The following is a 21858-nucleotide window of genomic DNA, read 5'->3' on the forward strand; positions in this document are numbered from 1 at the left end:
AACAGCTGTTTTGAAGGCACTCTACAGACACAGGGTTGCTGTTGGCCCTGCATCACATTCTAGGAAGTATTTGTACTTTAGAGAGCTAGTTGTCAAAATTGGTTATTGCCAACCCCCACCCTCCTCGAATTAAATTAAACCATCTCCTAGCCCTCCCGCCCTCCCTCCCGCACCAAACCCCACAAAAACACACAACTTAAAAATTGTGCAGATCTGTAATGTTTTCACAGCAGATTTCCTTTTTAAAAAACAACCAAAAAGACAAATAAATGAATGCTCTCCATTCCCTCCCTTTCGATACAGCAGGTAAACAAAAATAGAAGATTTCACAATTAAATCAGCAGACACTTCTCTGGCACCTCGCACACCGTATTGGCATCAGTGTTATTTAAAGTCCTAGGCAGTACACGTGCAATACTTCTTCAGATGGGACTGGCTTGTTAACAAATATTCCAACTTTGCATAGAAATCCGCAAGAACGAAAAGTTTCCTAGTCACTGCTGGAGTTTGGGCTGGCAAGTGGAGGGTCTTTCTCTTCTCCCCTCCCCTCCCCGAACACAACCATCATTCCTTCGCTGCTGCTCCCCATCATCTCTTGTTAAAAGCAATGGCTAATTCCCCCACTTCTCTCTGCAAAAGAGCAGAGACACACAAAAATACTCCCCCACTGGTTCTCGGTTGCCAATACAGCCCTCTCTGCAAAGAGGTACTTACAAGAAATAAGCAACAATCAAATGGATGGCATATATATGTTGGAAGCGCCACACTTCCAACCGGATTTGTGTGTGTGTGTAAGGGGGGAGTGGGTGGGGTATTTTTTTGCACCAGATGTTAAGGAGAGACAATGCATACCCATGACACTGATAACCACCAGCAGCAGCAATAGCAAAAAAAAAAAAAAGCCTTAACCTGGAAGGAATCCAGGTGCAATGCAAAATTGTTTCAAAAGCTGGAATTTCACAGGAGGACAACATTGCTGCCACAGCCGCCGTCTGTGTGTGTGATGGTGTTGTAAACCTTTAATTCAAGAAGAAAAAAAGAGAAAAAATAAAAAATAACCAATAGAAAGCAATACAGTCGTGATGTCCTCTCCTCCTTTCAGAGAATCACGCAGGAAGAGCAGCATTGATCGTCCCCGTTGGGTTGGGAAGCGTAGTTCATCTGCCGGACAATCTCGGCAAAGAGTTCGTCCACCGAGGCTTTGTTTTTGGCTGAAGTTTCCATGAAGGGGCAGCTCCAGTCTTCCGCCAGGGCTTTGCCTTCCCCGAACGAGACCTCCCTCTCGCCCTCCAGGTCCACTTTGTTGCCCACCAGGATCATGGGCACCTTCTCGTACCTCTTGACCCGGATGATCTGGTCCCTCATGGGCTTGATGTCCTGGAAGCTCTGCTGGTTGACGAGGCTGTAGACCAAGATGAAGCCTTGCCCGTTCTTGATGTACAAGTCCCGCATGGAGGCGAACTGCTCGGTGCCGGCCGTGTCCAGGATCTCGAGCACCGAGGGAGAAGAGTCCACCTCGATCTCCTTGCGGTAGAAGTCCTCGATGGTGGGGTCGTACTTCTCGATGAACGAGCCCGTCACGAACTGCACGGTGAGCGCCGACTTGCCCACCCCGCCCGAGCCCAGCACGACCACTTTGTATTCTCGCATGGCTCTTCGGGCGGCGGGCTGCGCGCCTTGGCCGGCCGCCTTCCCTCGCCGAGCCCGCGGCGGCGGCGGCTGCTGCTGCTGCTACGCTCTCCGGCTCCCCTCCCACCCTCCGAGAGAAAGAAAGAAAGAAAGAGAAAGAAAGAAAGGAGGGGAGAGGGAGGCAGGCAGGGGGAAAGCCGCCCCTCGACGGAAACGGAGGCGCCCTTTCCTCTCTTCGCGGGAAGGCACTCGAGGGGCGCTGAGGCGGCCGGGTGAAAAGGGCAAAGGTGCCCGCCTTCCCCCGCGCCCCGGCCCAGGCAGAAGGGGAAAGGAGCGGCGGCGAGAGCTCCGAGCCGCTTTCGCAAGGCAAGAGCCTGCGCCTCAGCAGCACGACGACCAGGAGGAGGAGCAGCAGGAGGAAGAAGAAGGGAAGCGGCGGCGGTGGTAGCTGCTGCTGCTGCTCGGGGCGGCGCGGAGGCGGCGCGCTCTGGTTCCAGTGGCGTCTCGGCCGCGGGGAAAGCTGCTGCTGCTGCTGCTGCTGGGCGAGGAGGCGCGCGCCGCACGAGCCCCGCCGCGCTGCTTCGGGGCGCCCCTCGCGAGGTCCATCCCGCCTCCTCCTCCTCCTTCCTCCTTCTTGGCTGGCGGCCGGCCCCGCGACGCCCTCCGGTGAATCACTCGCTTCCCTCGGCTGCCGACCCCATTGGGCGCCGGGGCGCTCCCCTTCCAACCACCTGAGAGGAGGAGAGGCAAGGCGCGCGCGCACGCCCCGTTCGCTCCGCTTCCTCCGCTCCGGATTGGCTGCCGGCCCGCTGCTCGTCGAGCGGCCGAGGCTCATTGGCCCAGGCAGCGGGCTGCCTCGTGGATGGGTTCTGGAGAAAGGGGATTGGCCCGGCAGCAGCTGTTTCTTTCTTTCTTTCTGGCGCGCCCCGCCCCCTCCCCCGCGCGCACCTCCTGGTTCTCCTCCAACTCCTCCTCCTCCTCCTCCGCGCCCTCCCGCGAACGCGAGAAGTTTGGGCGGATAGTGTGGGAAACGGGGATGAGCAGCGTGGGCGGCGCTTGGGGGGCGGGGAAGGGAAAGAAGAATGGGATGGTTGGAAAGGCTGAAAAAAAGCAAGCCGGGTAAATGGGAAGCGGAAGCCTCGGTGCACCCCGAGAGGAGCCCTTTCACTGCTGTAGGGCACAGGGAGAGGAGAGCGAGGTGCAAGGATGGGATGGGAGGGCTGCAGGAAGTAGGCTTAGCTGACTCAACGGAGCAGGTTTGAGCAAGTTGTCGGCAGGGCAGTCCGTTTCCTGCCTGAAGCCCAGTGGAGTTCAATGGTCATTACTCCCAGGTAGTGCTCACAGTTTGCAAAAGAGCAGAATCTGGTGGCCCTACAGATGTTGTTCCACTCCCATAGCCCCTGAACCCTGGGCATGCTGTCTCGGGCTGGTGGGAGATAGGGCCCAGCATCTGGAGCAGTGTTTCCCGAAATTGGGTCTCTAGCTGTTTTTGGACTGCAATTCCCATCACCCTGACTACTGGTTCTGGTAGCTAAGGATGATGGGAGTTGTAGTCCAAAAACAGCTGGAGATCCATGTTTGGATGACACTGAACTGAAGGGTTAAGGGTTCCTCCTGGCTGCTTTGCATGCAGAAGGTTGCAGGTTTGGTCCCGGCATCTCCATGTAGGTCTGAAGGAAATCAGCCCTGAGTGCTCACTGGAAGGACAGATCGTGAAGCTGAGGCTCCAATACTTTGGCCACCTCATGAGAAGAGAAGACTCCCTAGAAAAGACACTGATGTTGGGAAAGATGGGGGGCACAAGGAGAAGGGGACGACAGAGGATGAGATGGTTGGACAGTGTTCTCAAAGCCACCAACATGAGTCTGACCAAACTGCGGGAGGCAGTGGAAGACAGGAGTGCCTGGCGTGCTCTGGTCCATGGGGTCACGAAGAGTCTGACATGACTGAACGACTAAACAACAACAACAATCTCCATGTAGGTCTAGGAATGTCCCCTGTCTGACACCCTGAACAGCCTCTGCCAGTCAGTGGAGGCAATACTGCATTTCCTGTTGTCTACAACAGAAAAGCAATACAGTATTTATCCCACAATCCAGAATCATCCACTCCAAATTTACATTCATCATCCTATGCTCTTTCTCCCCTTTACTTGCACACTAGATATGAATATTATCCATACATAATATCGCTGAGGATGACCATGCATTCTACCCTTGAGTCTTGGGCAACGGAATATTTACATCATTATTGATGTCAAGGTCAGATAACTTCCTTTTGAGATTTATATAACTCTTGTAATGGGAGCAATATATAAATTTCATAAACCTAAACTTTAATAATAAAACCTAATATTTCCTAAGTGTTGTACATATATTAAAACATAAGCAGTTCCTGTCCATAGACTCACAATATAATGGGCATGATAGGAAAGGAAAAAAGAATGTGGAGGTGAAAGGAAAGCAAGTGCTGGAGCAGCTGCTCCTTTACTGGCCAATGGATGGGGCCAGGTTGGTCTCCTCCTTGCCATGATGTGGAGGATGGTTGCAGCCTCCAATGATCCTTGGTGCTCTAGGCTGAGGCCACAGTATACCTCCCTTAATCTGCAGTCAGGGTGTCTTTACTAGTGAGTATTATTTAGTTGGGACCCAGGTGGCGCTGTGGTTAAACCACTGAGCCTAGGGCTTGCTGATCAGAAGGTCGGCGGTTCGAATCCCTGTGACGGGGTGAGCTCCCCTTGCTGGGTCCCAGCTCCTGCCAACCTAGTAGTTCGAAAGCACGTCAATAATGCAAGTAGATAAATAGGAACCGCTACAGCGGGAAGGTAAACGGCGTTTTCATGTGCTGCTCTGGTTTGCCAGAAGCGGCTTTGTCATGCTGGCCACATGACCTGGAATCTATACGCCGGCTCCCTCGGCCAATAATGCGAGATGAGCGCGCAACCCCAGAGTCGGTCACGACTGGACCTAATGGTCAGGGGTCCCTTCACCTTTACCTTTTATTATTTAGTTAGGAGAGGGAGAACATAGGCAGTTTTCCACTCTGACAAAATAATGCGAAGTTCTCCAAAATATGTATTGGTTTATGGCAAAGGTTAATGGCCTACAGACTCTAGCCCTTAATCAATTTTAGAAATTCTATTTTCCATTCAGCTGCAACAGATGAATCATTTGGGTCTGACATGGGGCAGCTGCCATGTGATAAGATTATTTTCTGTTTCTTCCTTTTTAATAACAATCAGACAGGCTGCAATTTGAATTACAAGAAACCCTGGCTGTTTGCCGTAATTTGTGCACACTATTCCTCTTTGTCAATCAGACATTCCATTTAAGAAAGAAATATAGGAAGTCACCCGTTATTGTTGCACCTTCTAACCTTTGCTCTTTTCATACACTGGCCTCTCACTATAAAGGGATTTGCTTCCTTAGATTTGCAAAATGCATTGCATAAGTGTAAAAAATACACTGAGTAAATGGTACTGGACCGGGGGGGGGGGGATCACAATAGCAACAAGCTGCATCTTCTCTCTTGTAATGGATTTCCTCCCTATTCTATTCACATCTACTGAGTTATTACCAACAGTCCCTGGTTACTAATGACAGAATAATAATGCATTATCTTTGAAAACCACTATTCCAACAACATTGTAGAGCTTTCAAGGAAGGCAAGCCTGCTCATTAGGACGCTGTTTTTTTCCTTTTACTGTCTTGCCAGCTGATATATTCATCTTGGAGTAGGGATGGGTTGAACATCTACCGTAATTCGGTCACGTTTGGACCTTGTGGACTCTCGATCATAGGTTCATTGCATTCCATGCCATGCCGGTCCATTTTGCTCCATCCTATTTTGTGTAAAATGCACACTTTTCAATACATGCAGAGGCCAGCTTGAGCTTTTCACAGAATGTACAGTCAATGGCAGCCACATGTTCATTCTATTCACTCGCGTTTATGTTTAGTGTGCAATAAACTTGAGGTAAGTCGCTTATGGCTTGGCCCCATCCGTCAAGCAAATAAGGAGCAGTTAGACAGGAGCTTGCTCCCTCGTCTCTACCCTGCATGGAAAATACCACACCACTCCAACCAGTTCCCGGGATTGTAGAGCCAAAGAGAGGCACACTTGGGCCTCTGTCGTGAATTTTAGGTTGGCTTAGGGCCACTGGGAGGCTGCACACTCTGCTTTCCAGGAATAACATCATGGCAAGGGTGAGTCTAGCCAAGTCACATTCATCAGCCAGTGATGATTTACATGCATAAAGTCCCAGACTTCACCTGCAACATCCCAGTAGAGCTGGGAATGCCCCAGCCTCGAACCCAGGGGAGCCAAAGGCACACAGTGCACTTGCTTTTCCTCATCCCTACCTTCATGCTTTCCTTTCCTTTCCCCTCTCCATTTCTTTTGCATCTTGTCTATTTGATTGTGAGCCTGCAGGCAGCAGCTGTCATTATCTTGTCATATTTGTCCCAGTGCTTAGAACATTTTAGGTACTTCAGAGTCGACAGCAATAATAATTAGCAATGTTTCTGGCTTTGTGGGGAGAGATGCATAGAGGAAATCAAGTCCCCAGTACGTAATGTACAGTATATGCAATTGCCCCATTTCATTATTGACCTGTTAAAAAAAATATCCCTTAGCCCATGTCTAGAAGAGATATGGGTCTGGCCAACGTTCAAGATGACTGACTTCTTTTTGGCCAATGGGAACAAGGAGATTGCAAGATAATAGTAGGTTTTGCTTAGACTTCCAGCTAAAAGCCGGAAAACATTTCAGGCTCTGCACCCATTTTGACTGTGAGTCTGACAATGGACATTTCTTCTTTCCTAGAGCAGTTAATTATTATGTTAATATCACATGCCAGCTTTTACTCTCTATTTAAGCATTGCTTGTAATTTTATCTTTCCTTAATTTTATGTTGCACTCTCGGAAGAAAGAAACACAAATGGTCTTCAGTCTCTTTAGCGGAAGCTTAAAGAGGTAATGTGTGAATTGGGCCTGGGAAGGAGGGAGCTAACTATCTAATAAGGAGTGTGGATGTTTGCGTCCCTTTCCATCCCCTTGAGAGCATCCCTGTCAAAACAGAGCTAGTTAAAGCATTCGGAATTGTGGGAGATTTTCAATTTATCACTTTGCCAGGGTTCAGAATCAGCTGGGGTGATGCTCCCCAGCTGGGAGCAAATTAAGGACAGATGAGCCTTTATAAGTCCAGCAGTTCATAGGCAGCCTCACTGTAAATAGTTGAAAGCATAACCACCTGGATTTCTGCCTTCCCAGAAGTTCTTAAAGCAGCCTTCCCTCACCTGGTACCCTCCAAATGTTTTGGACCACATTTCCCATCAACCCCAGCCAGTATGACTAGATATTATGGTAGTCAGAATGCAAAATATCTTGAGAGCACCGGATTGGGGACGGCTGTCCTAAAGGCACAGAACACTGGTTTTTTTGGGGGGGGGGGAGTTAGCAATCCTGTACACATAGTCCCCCAGTCCTGCCCCTGCCCCCAAAAGCAATGAAAAAGAAGTATGGCCAATCAAGTAATACTATCCCTTCCCCCCAAAAAAGAATTATGAAATATCATGAAGACTAGGCTTTGTTTCTTTTTCTTCCTTTTTTTAAAAATCACATAGGCACCTCCAAAACACAGCATAATGCAAATGTCACATACTATACAGTAAATAAAGGGACCCTCTTGAATAAGTCCATAACATAATGTAAAACTTGCACTTATTTCAAGATACAGGTAGGTAGCCGTGTTGGTCTGAGTCGAAACAAAATAAAAAAATTCCTTCAGTAGCACCTTAAAGACCAACTAAGTTTTTATTTTGGTATGAGCTTTCGTGTGCATACTGAAGGAATTTTTTTTTTATTTCAAGAGTTTCAATTTATATACTGTAGTATGTGATATTTGCAACTAGAACTTTTGCTGCAATCTCGGACACACTTAACCTGGGAATGAAAACCATTGAAAACAATGGGCCTTTCTTATTTCTGAGTAAACATGTGGAGGATTGCACCATTAATCATTACAGTACTTACAATAACAGTGCTCTACCTTTTCTTTTTTCTTTTTCTTTTTTGCTTCTCTGCACTTGTTGTTATTGTCTAGCCACCTAATTTCATGCAACGTTGAAAATTTCAGTTGGTGGAAATTACTTTGAAGCAGCCAAGCTTCAGAGCATCCCTGGCATTGGATGTATGTCCCTCACCACTCTACATCACAAGCAAGGATTGAGAGCCCCCAGAAGTCTGGCTTTGGGTATTTACGAGACTGGTCATGCTGAACTCAAAATCTTGTCCGGCAAGCTCTCCAGAAATCCGTAAACCTTGCAGTAGCAGAGTCCACCTACTTCAGCATTTGGTTTTTCCACCATGCTTGGTCAGATGCCTACAACAAACTCCCTTTGGTGACACAACCAACCATCATTAATTTCCAGCCTTGGATACTCTGAAGCAGATAATAGATTTCTTGTTTGATAGCTGTCGATGAACTTGCAATAATGCAATAGAATCAAAGAGTTGTAGGGGGCCTTCTTGGCTATATTGTCCAACCCTCTGCTTGATGCAGGATATCAAGAGCTACAGTTGATTTAACATCCATCCTGAAAAAATGGCTTCAGAGAACTTAAGTCACTGCTTTGTGGTCCTGATTCATGTATTTCCTTATTGTGGCTTTTGGATTTGCATTCGGTAGGCAAGGGCGATGTGGAAGAAGTGGTGAGAGCAGGGCTTTTTTCCAGTCAGAACTCACTGGAGCTGAGTTCTGGCACCTCTGAGGTGCATTCCTGGCAGCTCTTTAGGTTGGGGCTGTGTGCCGGTGGGTGGCACACTGCCTGGGGCTGTGCAGCACGACTATCGTGTTGCCACGGCAATCGTGTTGGCACGGCAATTGCGGCTGCGCAACAGCGGTGGAGGTCGGCAGCAGTGTCGCCGAAAATGGCGGTGGGGGCAAAGAATGTGGGGGTGGGTGGTCCCCTTTAAAAAAAGCTCAAGTTCCACCACCTCTTTTTCTAGGAAAACAGCCCTGGGTGAGTGAACACATTATGCTGTGGTTAAAGGTAAAGGTAAAGCAACCCCTGTCGTGGACGATTCTGGGGTTGTGGCGCTCATCTCGCTCTACTGGCCGAGGGAGCCGGCGTACAGCTTCCGGGTCTTGTGGCCAGCATGACTAAGCCGCTTCTGGTGAAACCAGAGTAGCACACGGAAACGCCATTTACCTTCCTGCTGGAGCGGTACCTATTTATCTACTTGCACTTTGATGTGCTTTTGAACTGCTAGGTTGGCAGGAGCTGGGACCAAGCAACGGGAGCTCATCCCGTCGCGGGGATTCGAGCCACCGATCTTCTGATCGGCAAGACCTAGGCTCTGTGATTTAGACCACAGCGCCTCCCACGTCCCTATGCTGTGGTTAGATACGTAGGCCCAAATATGCTCCATGAGAGTTGGTTTGCCTAGGTGGCTATGAGCATACAGGCAAATCAAACATGGTTGCAAAGAGACTGGATTTAAATAGATGTGTTCTGTTTGTTCAACATAGAGATAATCATAAAGCATTTCATTTCCAAATGGTATATCGTTAAATGACTCACATGAAACTACTGCACTTTGTTGTGATTGCAGCAGGAGCCGGTTTATCTTCTGACCAGGAAGTTGCCAAATACTGCATGAGTAATGCTGGTTAATGCTGAGTCACCTATTTCCTACTTCTCTAGTGCGTTTCTGTGATACATGGGTAAACAGGTACTTTTTTTGGCGAGGAGGGGTGCTATAGAGGAATTCCAAACACGATATACTTCTCATCGCACTATATATTCCCACTTTCAACTTGTGTTCGTAGTCAGATGGAAAGGTAAGTAGAAGAAATTAGGAATTTAAGCTCCAGGCACTGCAGATTTACTGGTAACTCTTACCTGGGCACAGTTTACCTAGGCATTCTCTAACGTACTTGTTCCCAGCTAACCCTACCATGTCCTTTACCTGTTGTATTTGGCGTCAGTTTATGGCCTCTGTATACCTTCTGGACAATCTAGGCCTGTGGCAGACGTCCAATCGTGTCCAATTCCCTCCCTTTGCTTGAGCTTTTCTTCCACAGAACCCCCCACCCTGCTCCTTTGGGATAGTCAGGAGGAAGTTAACAATATTTACACATTATTGGGATAGTCCCACATTTAAATACGCAGGTCTCCTGCCAACACTTGCACTTTGCTTCTTAGTCTGAGCCTTTGCCTGTTCTGGTGTGTGGCTGTTTCATCCCTGAAGCGTAGGAAGTTGCTTTATACTGAGTCAGTCCATTGGTTCATGGAGCTCAGTCTACACATTCTGCAAGGTTTCAGACATGGAGTCTCTCCCAGCTGTACCTTGAGATGTCAGAGATTGAAAGGGGGACCTCCTGCATGCAAAACAGATGCTCTGTCGCTGAGCTCTGGCCTTTCCCCCACTGCGTTCATGTGGACTGGCATGGACATCACTTGGAACGAGAGACATGCCAGCTGCTTCTCTTTCTGAACACCACCAGTCCTTGAGGAAATACAACAAATTGTTCAGAGTACTAGAAATATGTCTAAAAGTAAACATTGGTTTCATGCTAAATGTTGTAATAATGTGTTTGGGAGTGAATCTGGATGTTCACTCACTTCCCAATTCAGTTGTGAAAAAAGGGCTGTTCGAGAGGTCATGTTGGCTGAAGAAGCTTAGCCTGGCAAGCTTGTTGAGAGGAAGGGCTTTTGCCTAACTAAATAATTGGTCAAATATAGGTAATTTGTTTCCACGGGAGCTAATGGCCGGAGATCCTTCTGGAAGGAGCATATCTTTCTCCTCCCCCCCCACCTGACTGGAGGTGACATCAGCGAGGGCTCTGTCTTTGTGAAATACAATGAAAGCGACTGGCAATTTTGAAACTGGGACTGAAAGAGACACAGAGGCCTGACTTGCCCTCTGTAATGAATCACATGCTATGACATTGCGGAGCCCCATAGAAATGTGATGGGGAGCAGGGACTTTTGAAGTCTTAATACTGTAAGCCTTCCATCTCATGCTTGGCATGAGTAATCGAACCTTGAATCACAGGAACATCTTCAGTCCTCTGTAAACTTCATTCCCAAGGAACAAATCTGGAACTCCTCACCACCCCCACCCCCAGAGATCGTGGTGTACAACATAATTAACTTGTGCTTACTTATCGCCTAAATCTGCTTTAGGAACTTGAAGCTAATATTTCAAAAACATCCAGTGGAAATCCTGCTAGAGTCTACTACTAGACGCCGTATTTACCGTATTTGATATCAAATTTGGTTTCTTATTTTGATGTATCTGTTGTTGGAGATTAGGAACATACTCAGAATTAACTGACGTGCAGTTTCACTGTCTTGTAAAATATTTCAGCAGTCCCTTCATGCTCATAACAAGTTTGACTAAACAGTGGTGTAAGGATGCTTTTAGTTACCATGTGCTTGTGGAAACAGTGGATATTCTAATCCACATTTGCAGTGGTCTCATAGTCACAAAACGTTTCACAGTTCGTGAAATAGGGAAAGTTTATTCAGCTTGGGGGGGGGAGTTGAGAGGGAGGGAGGGAGGGAGGGAGATAAGTTTGTACCTGTGACATTATTAGACCCTCTCCTATATGGAACATTAGACAATCTCCCACCCTTCCGTTATGAATAAATGGACTACAATGGGTTTTTTAAATGCTATTTGAAGCATATTATTCCACATTGATCCAATGAGGAAACACGTGTTTTTTTTAATAAAAAACCACATACAATAATATGTTTTTTAGTTTTTATAGCCGTTTGTAGCAGTTTTCTACATTGCTTTACTGAAAGCAGTTCGGAGCCTACCTAGAAATGTCAAAACAAACATTCAGCAAAAATCTCATTACCTTCCTATACCGATTTGAAATCGGGCTGTATGTTGCACACTACCTTTTTGCAGCTGCCATCTATACATTCTTGTAAAATAAATATGGGGAAACTGGAAAGAAACACTCTGCACGATTCACCGATCCATTTGGCCTATATGGAAAAAAATGCCATCAAAATATTTACAAGTGGCAAGAAAGCAAAATCTCCCCCACCAAGTACGATTGAATCACAAGCAACCAAGTCAATAGCAGCAATAAATGCAATGCAGGAATGCCACAGACTAGGCACCATTTGCATGTTTTATGCTTTTCGTTCCTTTTTCTGGCCCTTTTGTTGACCAATTTGATTTGGGGCTTATTATTCTACTTACTGCCCTGCCTTGTGACACTCCACCCAACTAAATGCCCTTGAGCTAAAATCAAGGAAAGCAGTATCTGAAGGGGGGGGGGGGAGGAAAGAACAGATGATCAAAAGCAAGCTGTACTTTGCCTCTCTGAGCTTAACAAGGATCACCCAGTGGCTGCCACACAATCGAAGCTTTAAAACTTTAAATGAGCATATAGACCCGACAAGCAAGATCTTTCTCCAACTTTTACAATCCCTCGCTGACAATGGAGGCAAGGTTGTTAAGAGTTCGGCAAGGTGTCATGTTCCTCCACAAAAAGCATGGTTTGCTCCTGCCCTCGGCTTGCTGCTATTATATGTGTTAGTATGAAGAATGATGAGATGGTTAGACCTCCAAAGGCAGGCAGTCAGCTTCGTTGATTGTGCAATAGATATCTTCAAAATGAGTTCATTAGAGATTGGTTCTGAGAGAGGATATTTTTTTTCTGTTTCTTCTACAGGCTTGTGGCACTGTACAGAATAGCAGTTTTAAAGTGCAATCCTACGCATGTCTACTCAGAAGTAAGCTCCATTGAGTTCATGCTATAAGTTATGTGCAGGTTTACAGCCTTGTAATGGGTTTGCTGTTTCCTGTGTTTCCCCATTCATTATAATGGGCAATTTAAAAATGTGTTATCATTTCCTCCCTTTTCATAAATAGATAAAATTAATAGGAACAGGGGCCCTTCCAGACCGATAGGTTTAGTGACGTTTTGTGGGGAGAAGTAAAAGGGATTAACTTTCCCTTCCCTTAGAATCCATATAAGTTTCATATTTTTTTCAGAGGGAGGCCAACCAGAGAGGGCAGGCAGGAGGACCTAGGGTCTCCAGCTCAAAGGGGGGGGGGTCCTCTCTTATAAATACTTGTTAAATTGTTGGCATTTGATACATTTTGCAACCTGTTTTCATTTATATTGGAACAAAACGTGACATATTTGCTATTCAAATTATATTTCACTCTTGCTTTTTTGGTGCCGTGTTTTGTTTTCATGTGTCAACATTTTTAAATTTTTATGATGGCTAGGGGCTTCAAAAGCTGGAAGTGGTCTGGGACGTTCTGGACCTCTGAGAGGGCCCTTTGGGTGTTTGCTTCTTGCTTACAATAATTAACAAGTGACTTAGAGGTGTGAATTCTTGGTAGTACTTTTAGTTTAGGAGGAGGAGGAGTCTTTTATTTGAGACTTGTTAGGCTTGGCTAGATCTCAAGCTTGCAGTTGAGGTGAAGCAAGTGGCGGCAGCCTTAATTTAACTGTTCTTATCATCAGCTGCTCAGTTGATAAACTTATCTAATGCATAAAAAAAGCTGTTAGATGAAAGGATAAGGTATTTTTGGACCACTGCAAACAGCTATTTTGATGTGAGTGAGCCCTGTTTGCTTCCTGTTTATGAATAACCGAGGATAATTTGTATAATTACTTGTTATACGAAGGCTGAAACAAAGTACAAGAACGTGAAGTGGGCCCTTGTCCACAGAGGCTTATGCCACAATGAGTCTGTTGCTCTTTGGTACCATGAGATTCTTTTTGTGTGTTTGCTGAAACAGACTAACAAGGCTGAAAATATAAGAAGAAACCCAATGGATCTTAGATTCTTAACAAGAAAGCCATTTGCACACACCAAATGCCATGTGACTAATGTGAACATTCGTGTTATTCAAACTCTATCCCAGACATACAGAGTAAATCATTAGTCTTCAGCTGGTGCCACCCCATCGTCATTTCTTTCCATTCAGACTTTAGGAAACATACAGGAACTAGCAGCACTGTCCTGTGTATACATTTATTTAAAAGCAATTGCGTGTGGAGACCCTTTAACCTGGCCTAGAAATAAATTCAAACAGGACTCAAATTTTTGGTTTGGTTTTTGGCAGAATTTAGGCCACAACTTTATTGATTGCAAATCAAGTGAGTGGTTGTATAGGCTCTGGTTTGGCTAGCTTCCTGCAGCATTTCAGGCAGCGCTGACTCTGGGCAGCAACCATAGGTCAGCCTTGGGTGAACACCTGGGACAGAGGTAGGGAGCGGTGTCTGCCACGCCTCCCCCAGATGAGTCCTGAACTCAGGCTCAGGGCACAACCCCGCTCGGGGAAGACCAACCATGAGTCCTTGGATTCCTTTTAAAGGAATACCCATCACATAGGGATGGCTAGGCATCCTGCCACCCCTATCAACAAGAACCAGAGCCTATCCGCCAACCTTACAAGTTGTGAAGATTTGCTATGCGGCAGGCGAAACCCAAATGGCACCAGCCAATCAGTCAAGTGGGGGAAATTCCTGCCGTGCCCCTGTCCCACAGACAGACAACACACGGCGGCATAGCAAGGCATAGCTGCCAAGTACCCCGTTTTCCCCGGGAAACCCCCCATTTTTTCTTATCTTTTCCAGGCGGTCCCCCGTATCACTTCGTCTCCCGTTATTCTCCCTTATATTCTCCTGCCGGCGGCCATTTCCCCCCCCCCTGATTTGCCCATCTATGGGCACTGAAAATGGCCGGTGCCAGCTTCAAAAATCGTGTCTACGCATGTCCGGAAGTGCGTAGACACGACTTCCTTTTTTTGTGCCCATAGATGGGCAGAGCGACACCGGAAGTTGCATCTACACACTTCTGGACATGCGTAGATGCAACTTTCGAAGCCGACGGAAGCCATTTTTGGTGCCCAAAGATGGGCAAAGCGACATCGGAAGTTGCGTCTACGCAACTTCCGGTGTCACGCGGCTGCCGGTCCCGGATTCTGCAGTCCGGGACTTGGCAGGTATGTAGCAAGGTCAAGTGCAGGCCCTAAAATTAGGGAGAGGTGAGCGGGTGTTCCAGTGCACTGAGACCCAAAAGAGAGTCTCAGGATCATGTTCAGCAGTTAAATAGTGGTCCCTCTAATTACTTGACTGGCATGCCCATAGCCCAATTGCTCCCCTGTTAGAGGGACCACCAATAGGGTGTTGTGGCTGCTCCAATGGTCCCGCCCCAACACCTAGGCCTGATTGCCGGGTCCCACCAGAACGCGTGCCCTCTTGTTAGGGAGGACCCGATTTATTTTCCATGGGATTTGCTCTTTGCCAAGTAGCCCTGCTCTGGCATCTCTCTCCAATCAGGAACACACAGCTCTCCCCGGTGCCCCCATCCCCACTGGCTGCAGCCTTAGATGTTTGAGCATTGAGTGGTAAGAACTGAAGGGGGGATCTTCCTGTTTGACCGCTTCATGCTGTCAGGCCCAATGCCACCAGAGCATTGCTTTTGCATGGAGGATTCTAAGCATGCTGAGCTGAACATGCAAACCTTCCCCCTTTAGTTATTCCCAAATGTCAGGGCTGAAATCGGCAGGGGCAGGGATATTGGGGACTGGGGCTGGCACATGCCGTCCCACACCTCCCTTTGAGCACTCTGAGAATGCACAGAGGCTAGTATATAATTTATAATTTATAGTCAGTAGGTACTCAGCCTGTGATCAGAACCCTGTGTTAAGCACAAGTTGGAGGCGCAGTGTAATTGGCAGAGACATATCCCTTTGTTACTCGCCTCTTTAGCATTCTTTTTTCACTCTCCCCCTGCCATGCGTTGGTAAAAGGCTGTCCTTTCAGTTGCACAGTTCATGCCAGCAGTTTCAGTCAGGGGTGCATCAATGATGAGTGTACCTGTCTGCTTGGGCTTGTCTATGCTGCAGTTCATCCAGAGGTCAGGATGGCGACACACAAGGAACAACAGTCGGTGGCTGCATTTTGCAACGGCGTGGCAAGCATTAATTCCTCCCTCTCCCTTTCCCCCCAGGGATCACTCACCATTTGTGTCACCAGTTTGCATGTGATTAATACCTAGGTAGAACTTTGCAGATACATGGAGAACAGTGATACTCTGGTATTATTCTGACAACTAATCTGATGCAGCTGTAAACCGACTGCCAACGTTTGAAGGGTGTTCAGTTCTTTGTTGCAAATATGATTTGTGCATGTTTTAGCACTGCTAGTATATGGTGGAATAATATCTGAATATGGTGGAATAGTATCTGAAGAAGTGTGCATGCACACGAAAGCTCATACCAAAATAAAAACTTACTTGGTCTTTAAGGTACTGCTGGAAGGAATTTTTTAATTTTGTTTCGACTATGTCAGACCAACACGGCTACCTACCTGTATCTGTGAATGAAAGCTTTGCCACTGCAAATATTATATTATATTATATTATATATACTCGGAGTCGAGAGTGAATTTCCTGCTCTTTATTCAGCTCGTAGTCATCAAGGAGAAGAAGAATGCCCTTTCCCCCAAACCATCTGCTTATATACATTATTTACACAATGGGCTTTGCGTGATTGGTTACTTCAGGGCTACACCTGTGGGCCAATCAGTTTGTGGATTGACTTCTGCCATCAGCCTCATTGGCTGCTCCTGCAGGCCAATCAGGTTGCGGATTCACTTCCACCTGGAGTTGGATTGGGTGGCTCCTGAGGACCAATCAGACTGCTGATTCTGGATCCTATTGTTCTATGATTCAGCTCAGTACATAACATTATATTATATTATATTATATTATATTATATTATATTATATTATATTATATTATATTATATTATATTATATTATATTATATTATATTTATGCCACAAATATTAAGCCTGCTATGCAGAGTCAAAAGAAGTCCACAGCAGTTCTGCCTCAAACAGCATCATCCTCCTAGCTAGTGATCAGTTCATATGACTAAAACTGGCAACATCAGTTAATATAGCCTATTAGGTCCAGAATTCCCAGAGAAGTCATAATGTAATGCTCTGGGCAAAGAAAGCAATGCACTGAGTCAGTTGTGCAATGCAGAACTTATTGGGAAACTACTCCCTGTGGAGGTAAATACATGCCCTGGAGCACATACCTGTACTTCTTTGAATGGCAGGCAGTGGAAGTTCAGTATAACCAGGAGGCCACATTTCAGGCCCTGTAACTTCATTTAAATAAGAAAGCCCTGAGCGTGCACGCGCGCACGCACGCACGCACACGCTTTCACACAGCAGTTGTGACATGCATTGACTCATGCCAGGTCATTGTCATGCATGACAAAGAGCACACAGCTTCATTTATTCAAATAGTCTGCAACTCGCTTGTGTGAATTCTAGGACAGCAAAGGGCAACATGTACTATATTATCTCCTATTGAAACAGAAATAATCTAGGTTATAGTCGTTCAAGGGAAAGCTGCTGGCAGCCCTCCCCAACCTGCTGCCTTTTGGATGTTTGAACTACAACTCCCATCGTCCCTGGCTAGCATGGCCAGTATTCAGGGAGCTGTAGTGCAAAACACCCAGAGGGCAGCAGGTTAGAGGTGCCTGGCTTTGCAGAAAGACCACAGCCCAGTGACGGAGTACATTTTGCATGCAGAAGGCACTTGAAAAACCTGGAAAGGCACTGTCAGCCTGTGTAGATGATACAGAGCTAGATTGTGAGCTAGATGGACCTGTGGTCGAACTCAAGATACCCTAATGTTGTTGGCATAATGGGGCAATCTTTTCCTGCTACCATTACCAAATTATTATTATTATTATTATTATTATTATTATTATTATTATTATTATTTATACCCTGCCCATTTGGGTTTCCCTAGCCACTCTGGGCAGCTCCCAACACAATTTTAAAAACATGATAAAACATCACATTAAAAACTTCCCTAAACAGGGCTGCCTTCAGATGTCTTCTAAAAGTCAAATAGTTGTTTATTTCCTTGACATCTGATGGGAGGGTGTTCCACAGGGCGGGTGCCACTACCGATAAGGCCCTCTGCTTGGTTCCCTGTAACTTCACTTCTCACAGTGAGGGAACCGTCAGAAGACCCTGGCTGGGCTGAACGATGGGAGTGGAGACACTCCTTCAGGTATACTGGGCTGAGGCCATTTAGGACTTTAAAGGTCAGCACCAACACTTTGAATTGTGCTCAGAAACATACTGGGAGCCCATGTAGGTCTTTCAGGACTGGTGTTATATGGTCTCAGCAGTCACTCCCAGTCACCAGTCTAGCTGCCGCATTCTGGATTAGTTGTAGTTTCCAGGTCAGCTTCAAAGGCAGCTCCACGTAGAGCGCATTGCAGTAGTCCAAGCGGGAGATAACCAGAGCATGCACCACTCTGGCAAGACAGTCCACGGGCCGATAAGGTTTCAGACTGCATACCAGATGGAGCTGGTCGACAGCTGCCCTGGACACAGAACTGACCTGTGCCTCCATGGACAGCTGTGAGTCCAAAATGATCCCCAGGCTGTGCACCTGGCCCTTCAGGGGCCACAGTTACCCCATTCAGGACCAGGGAGTCCCCCACACCCGCCCACCTGTCGTGTCAGGATTCAACCTCAACATTAAAACTTTGTTCAGCAGACTTTGTGGAAGTCTTAACATTTATTCCTCAAACAGGTGATCTTCTCCATCCTTAAAGGTAAAGGGGCCCCTGACCATCAGGTCCAGTCGTGTCCGACTCTGGGGTTGCAGCGCTCATCTCGCTCTATAGGCCAAGGGAGCCGGCGTTTATCCGCAGACAGCTTCTGGGTCATGTGGCCAGCATGACAAAGCTGCTTCTGGAGAACCAGAGCAGCGCACGGAAACGCCGTTTACCTTCCCTCCGGAGCGGTCCCTATTTATCTACTTGCACTTTGATATGCTTTCGGACTGCTAGGAGCTGGGACCGAACAACGGGAGCTCACCCCGTTGCAGGGATTCGAACCGCCGACCTTCTGATCAGCAAGCCCTAGACTCTGTAGTTTAACCCATAGCGCCACCTGGGTCATCCTTGGTCAGATGTAAATATCACTGACTTCAACTGATCTTATTCCCCCAGTAACCAAGCGGGTTTTTTTATTTATTATTCAGTTGCAAAAGCGCACTTCCAGATTCTATCACGGTATCTGCAGCTTACATTTCCTCTGAGAGCTAATGAAATGCTGCCTTTGTTTAGATAAGAGTAAAATATTTTCCAGATGTTTGTTCAGTTATGCAAATGTTAAGATTAAAAATAATAATTCTCAGTTGCCTCCTGAATGTAATCTGGTGGAGGAGCAAACGAAAAGGAACCCAGTCTGTCTATAGGATACCTCCACAGCTATATGGAAATTATGTTCAAATTCTTTCATGTTAAAGAAATGAACAGTTGTGCTCCAAATTCAATCAAAGGAGGGATATGAAATCTCGAGGAATTAACATCTGCAACTGCTGTGGTGTAGTTGACAGGTGGTCTTCTGGTTGCTCACGAATTCATGGCTTGACTTTGTTTTTTGCCTGCCCACTAGTTATGCACCGAGAAATGGTTGTTGTTACTCAGGAGAAAAAAGCCGGCCCACTCCATCTGGTCTTTCTACTGGGACAGGTGTTGAGGTCATAAACCTGCCTTTTATCCAAATGCTGGCTTCACTGATGTGAGAACACAAACTGTTCAAAGGCGGCGATAAAAGGAAACCCTGAATTTCCAGTGAAGATAATGAAGATTTATTCATGCACAAAATGAAAGATGAAGGGGAGACGAAATCAATTGTATGATGATAGCTTGCAGTACTGGTGAGGCTTAACTAAGCATATAAAATGGATTTTTCTGTGGATCTTACAGCATGATTTGCCTCAGCTATACAATTCAATCAATTGAAAGGTGTTGCGCAGGCATGAAAGGATGTGAAAGTGGTGCCGAATAATGCAGTAAAACACAAATCTCAAAAGAATGGAAGAAGTTGTCATTCAGCCTTATAGGTGCTCAAGTCTGAGACTGGGATAAAACACCAAACCACAACATACTCATGCTCTCTCTTTCCCCCTCTTTACACCTGGACTCAGAGAACCCTGTTTTTTAAACAAGCCACGATTTGATTCAACCAGAGGTTAAATTAAGCAGAGTCCTCTAAGTTGGAGCTATCAGTTGGATTACATACTTCTTCAATTTTTGCAATGCCTTTTCAGTTCAAGAAGATGTCCAAAAATATTTTACAGAAAAAAGTATACAAATCTGTACAGCCTTGGAATACACCGAAAAGCATTCAGAAATGTGTGTTTTAGAGGTACAATGTATATAAAATGTGTACAAAATACATAAAATGTAAATTCTATTTTTTGTGCATTTTTTAAAAACCCACAAAAATTGTGCAGACTGGATGCACAATTTATGAGAAGCTGATGCAGAACTAAAATATGTTTAGCCATCCCTAGTGTTGCATAGATTTTGAGTCATCTTTATTCTGAATTCCAAGAACACTGCTGTAAAATTGAGGAAAAATCAATTTTTGTTTTACGACCTCTTGCACTGTGTGACTTTCTTCTGAGTTTTAACAGCTGAATCGATAGGACCCCCTTTATTCCCTAGCATGATTCATATAGGCATCTATTCAAATTTATTCAGACACATGCTTCAGCTGGTCACTTACCTTTCAACCCTTGATTTGCTGTAGTCTTCTTTCTTTCTTTCTTTCTTTCTTTCTTTCTTTCTTTCTTTCTTTCTTTCTTTCTTTCTTCTCCTCCTCCTCCTCCTCCTCCTCCTCCTCCTCCTCCTCCTCCTCCTAACTGCTATAGAAAGTTCCAAAAGAAATCAGAAAGTATAGAGTTGAGGCCCATATGTGACATTAATATTTGAATCATAACTGATAGTTTGTAAATCAGTCCAATGATTTGGAGGTCATAGTTCAGAAATACCACAAGTTGTGTGTGGTAAAGCAGTCAAAAGATCACACACACACACACACACACACACAGAGAGAGAGAGAGAGAGAGAGAGAGAGAGAGAGAGAGAGAGAGAGAGAGAGAATAACTCAGGCACCCCCAAACTGCGGCCCTCCAGATGTTTTGGACCAGTGGTTGGGGAAGATGGGAATCGTAGTCCAAAACATCTGGAGTGCCGAAGTTTGGGGATGCCTGGATAACTTCTTTAAAAAGCAATAAAGTCTTGATGACTAATTTGACTAATTTGTAAACTTTTGGCAAAATCCAAAGAACGTTAAGAAGATCAAAGACCAAAGGCCCATCTAATCCTGCAACCTGTTCTTACAGTGGCCAGCCACATGCCTGTGGGAAGCCCACAAGCAGGACATGAGTGCAGGCAATAGTACTCACCCCATTTGTGAGTTCTAGCAACTGCTATACTGTCTCTGATATTGGAGGCCGTAGATAACCATAATGGCTATCAATGGATAAGCTAACCTTCTTTGTTTATAAGTTACTGTGTAGAGCAACAAATTTTGGCAGAGCATATAAGGTATGACAGTGTCACCATGCATAGCAATTATTATTATTATTATTATTATTATTATTATTATTATTATTATTATTATTATTTATACCCCACTCATCTGGCTGGGTTTCCCCAGCCACTCTGGGCGGCTTCCAACAGAAGTATTAAAATACAATAATTTATTAAACATTAAAAGCTTCCCTAAACAGGGCTGCCTTCAGATGTCCTCTAAAAGTCTGGTAGTTGTTTTTCTCTTTGAAATCTGGTGGGAGGGCGTTCCACAGGGTGGGTGCCACTACCGAGAAGGCCCTCTGCCTGGTTCCCTGTAACTTGGCTTCTCATAGGGAGGGAACCGCCAGAAGGCCCTCGGCACTGGACCTCAGTGCCTGGGCAGAACGATGGACAAGCACGAGCTGGACAAGACATGGATAATATATCAGAATTATTCAGTGTAATGTTCAGTGTAACGAGACTTGTTTTCCCTTTGCCAGGCTTAGGCTGGCTCAGCCATCAGTAGCCCCACTCCCAGAGCCAAGCTTGGAACTGATGTAATTTAAGATGGCATATTTATGCTGATTTCCCATATTTAGGATTGCTCCCTTAGAGCAGGACAGTGAACCCTTTGCCATGACCATAACTCTGCAGGCTTGCACTGCCCATGATGAAGACCAGAGAGGAAGGAAGGATAGTTGAGGGAGATCCATAGGGCTTTGGGTAAAGCTGCTGAAGCTCCACCCTCCCATCTTGAAGCATTCCTTTTCATGGTTTTCTGCTGGCTGCCACTAAACTCAAAACATAGTAACCTCCAGTCCCATTAACC

General features: G+C 45.9%; 1 protein-coding gene across 1 annotated transcript; it reads right to left on the reverse strand.

Annotated features, from left to right (window-relative positions):
• Nucleotides 1-201: 201 nt before the first annotated feature.
• RAP2B (RAP2B, member of RAS oncogene family) lies at nucleotides 202-2232 on the reverse strand. Its single transcript, XM_035133992.2, has one exon. The coding sequence runs from the start codon at nucleotides 1648-1650 to the stop codon at nucleotides 1099-1101; it is 552 nt and encodes a 183-aa protein (XP_034989883.1). The 5' UTR covers nucleotides 1651-2232; the 3' UTR covers nucleotides 202-1098.
• Nucleotides 2233-21858: the final 19626 nt, after the last annotated feature.

This window comes from Zootoca vivipara, chromosome 5 (assembly GCF_963506605.1).
Source record: "Zootoca vivipara chromosome 5, rZooViv1.1, whole genome shotgun sequence".
NCBI classification, from domain to species: domain Eukaryota; kingdom Metazoa; phylum Chordata; class Lepidosauria; order Squamata; family Lacertidae; genus Zootoca; species Zootoca vivipara.

Excerpts from the sequence above, each read along its gene's own strand:
- RAP2B (XM_035133992.2), bottom strand. The coding sequence starts at position 1,650 with ATGCGAGAATACAAAGTGGTCGTGCTGGGCTCGGGCGGGGTGGGCAAG.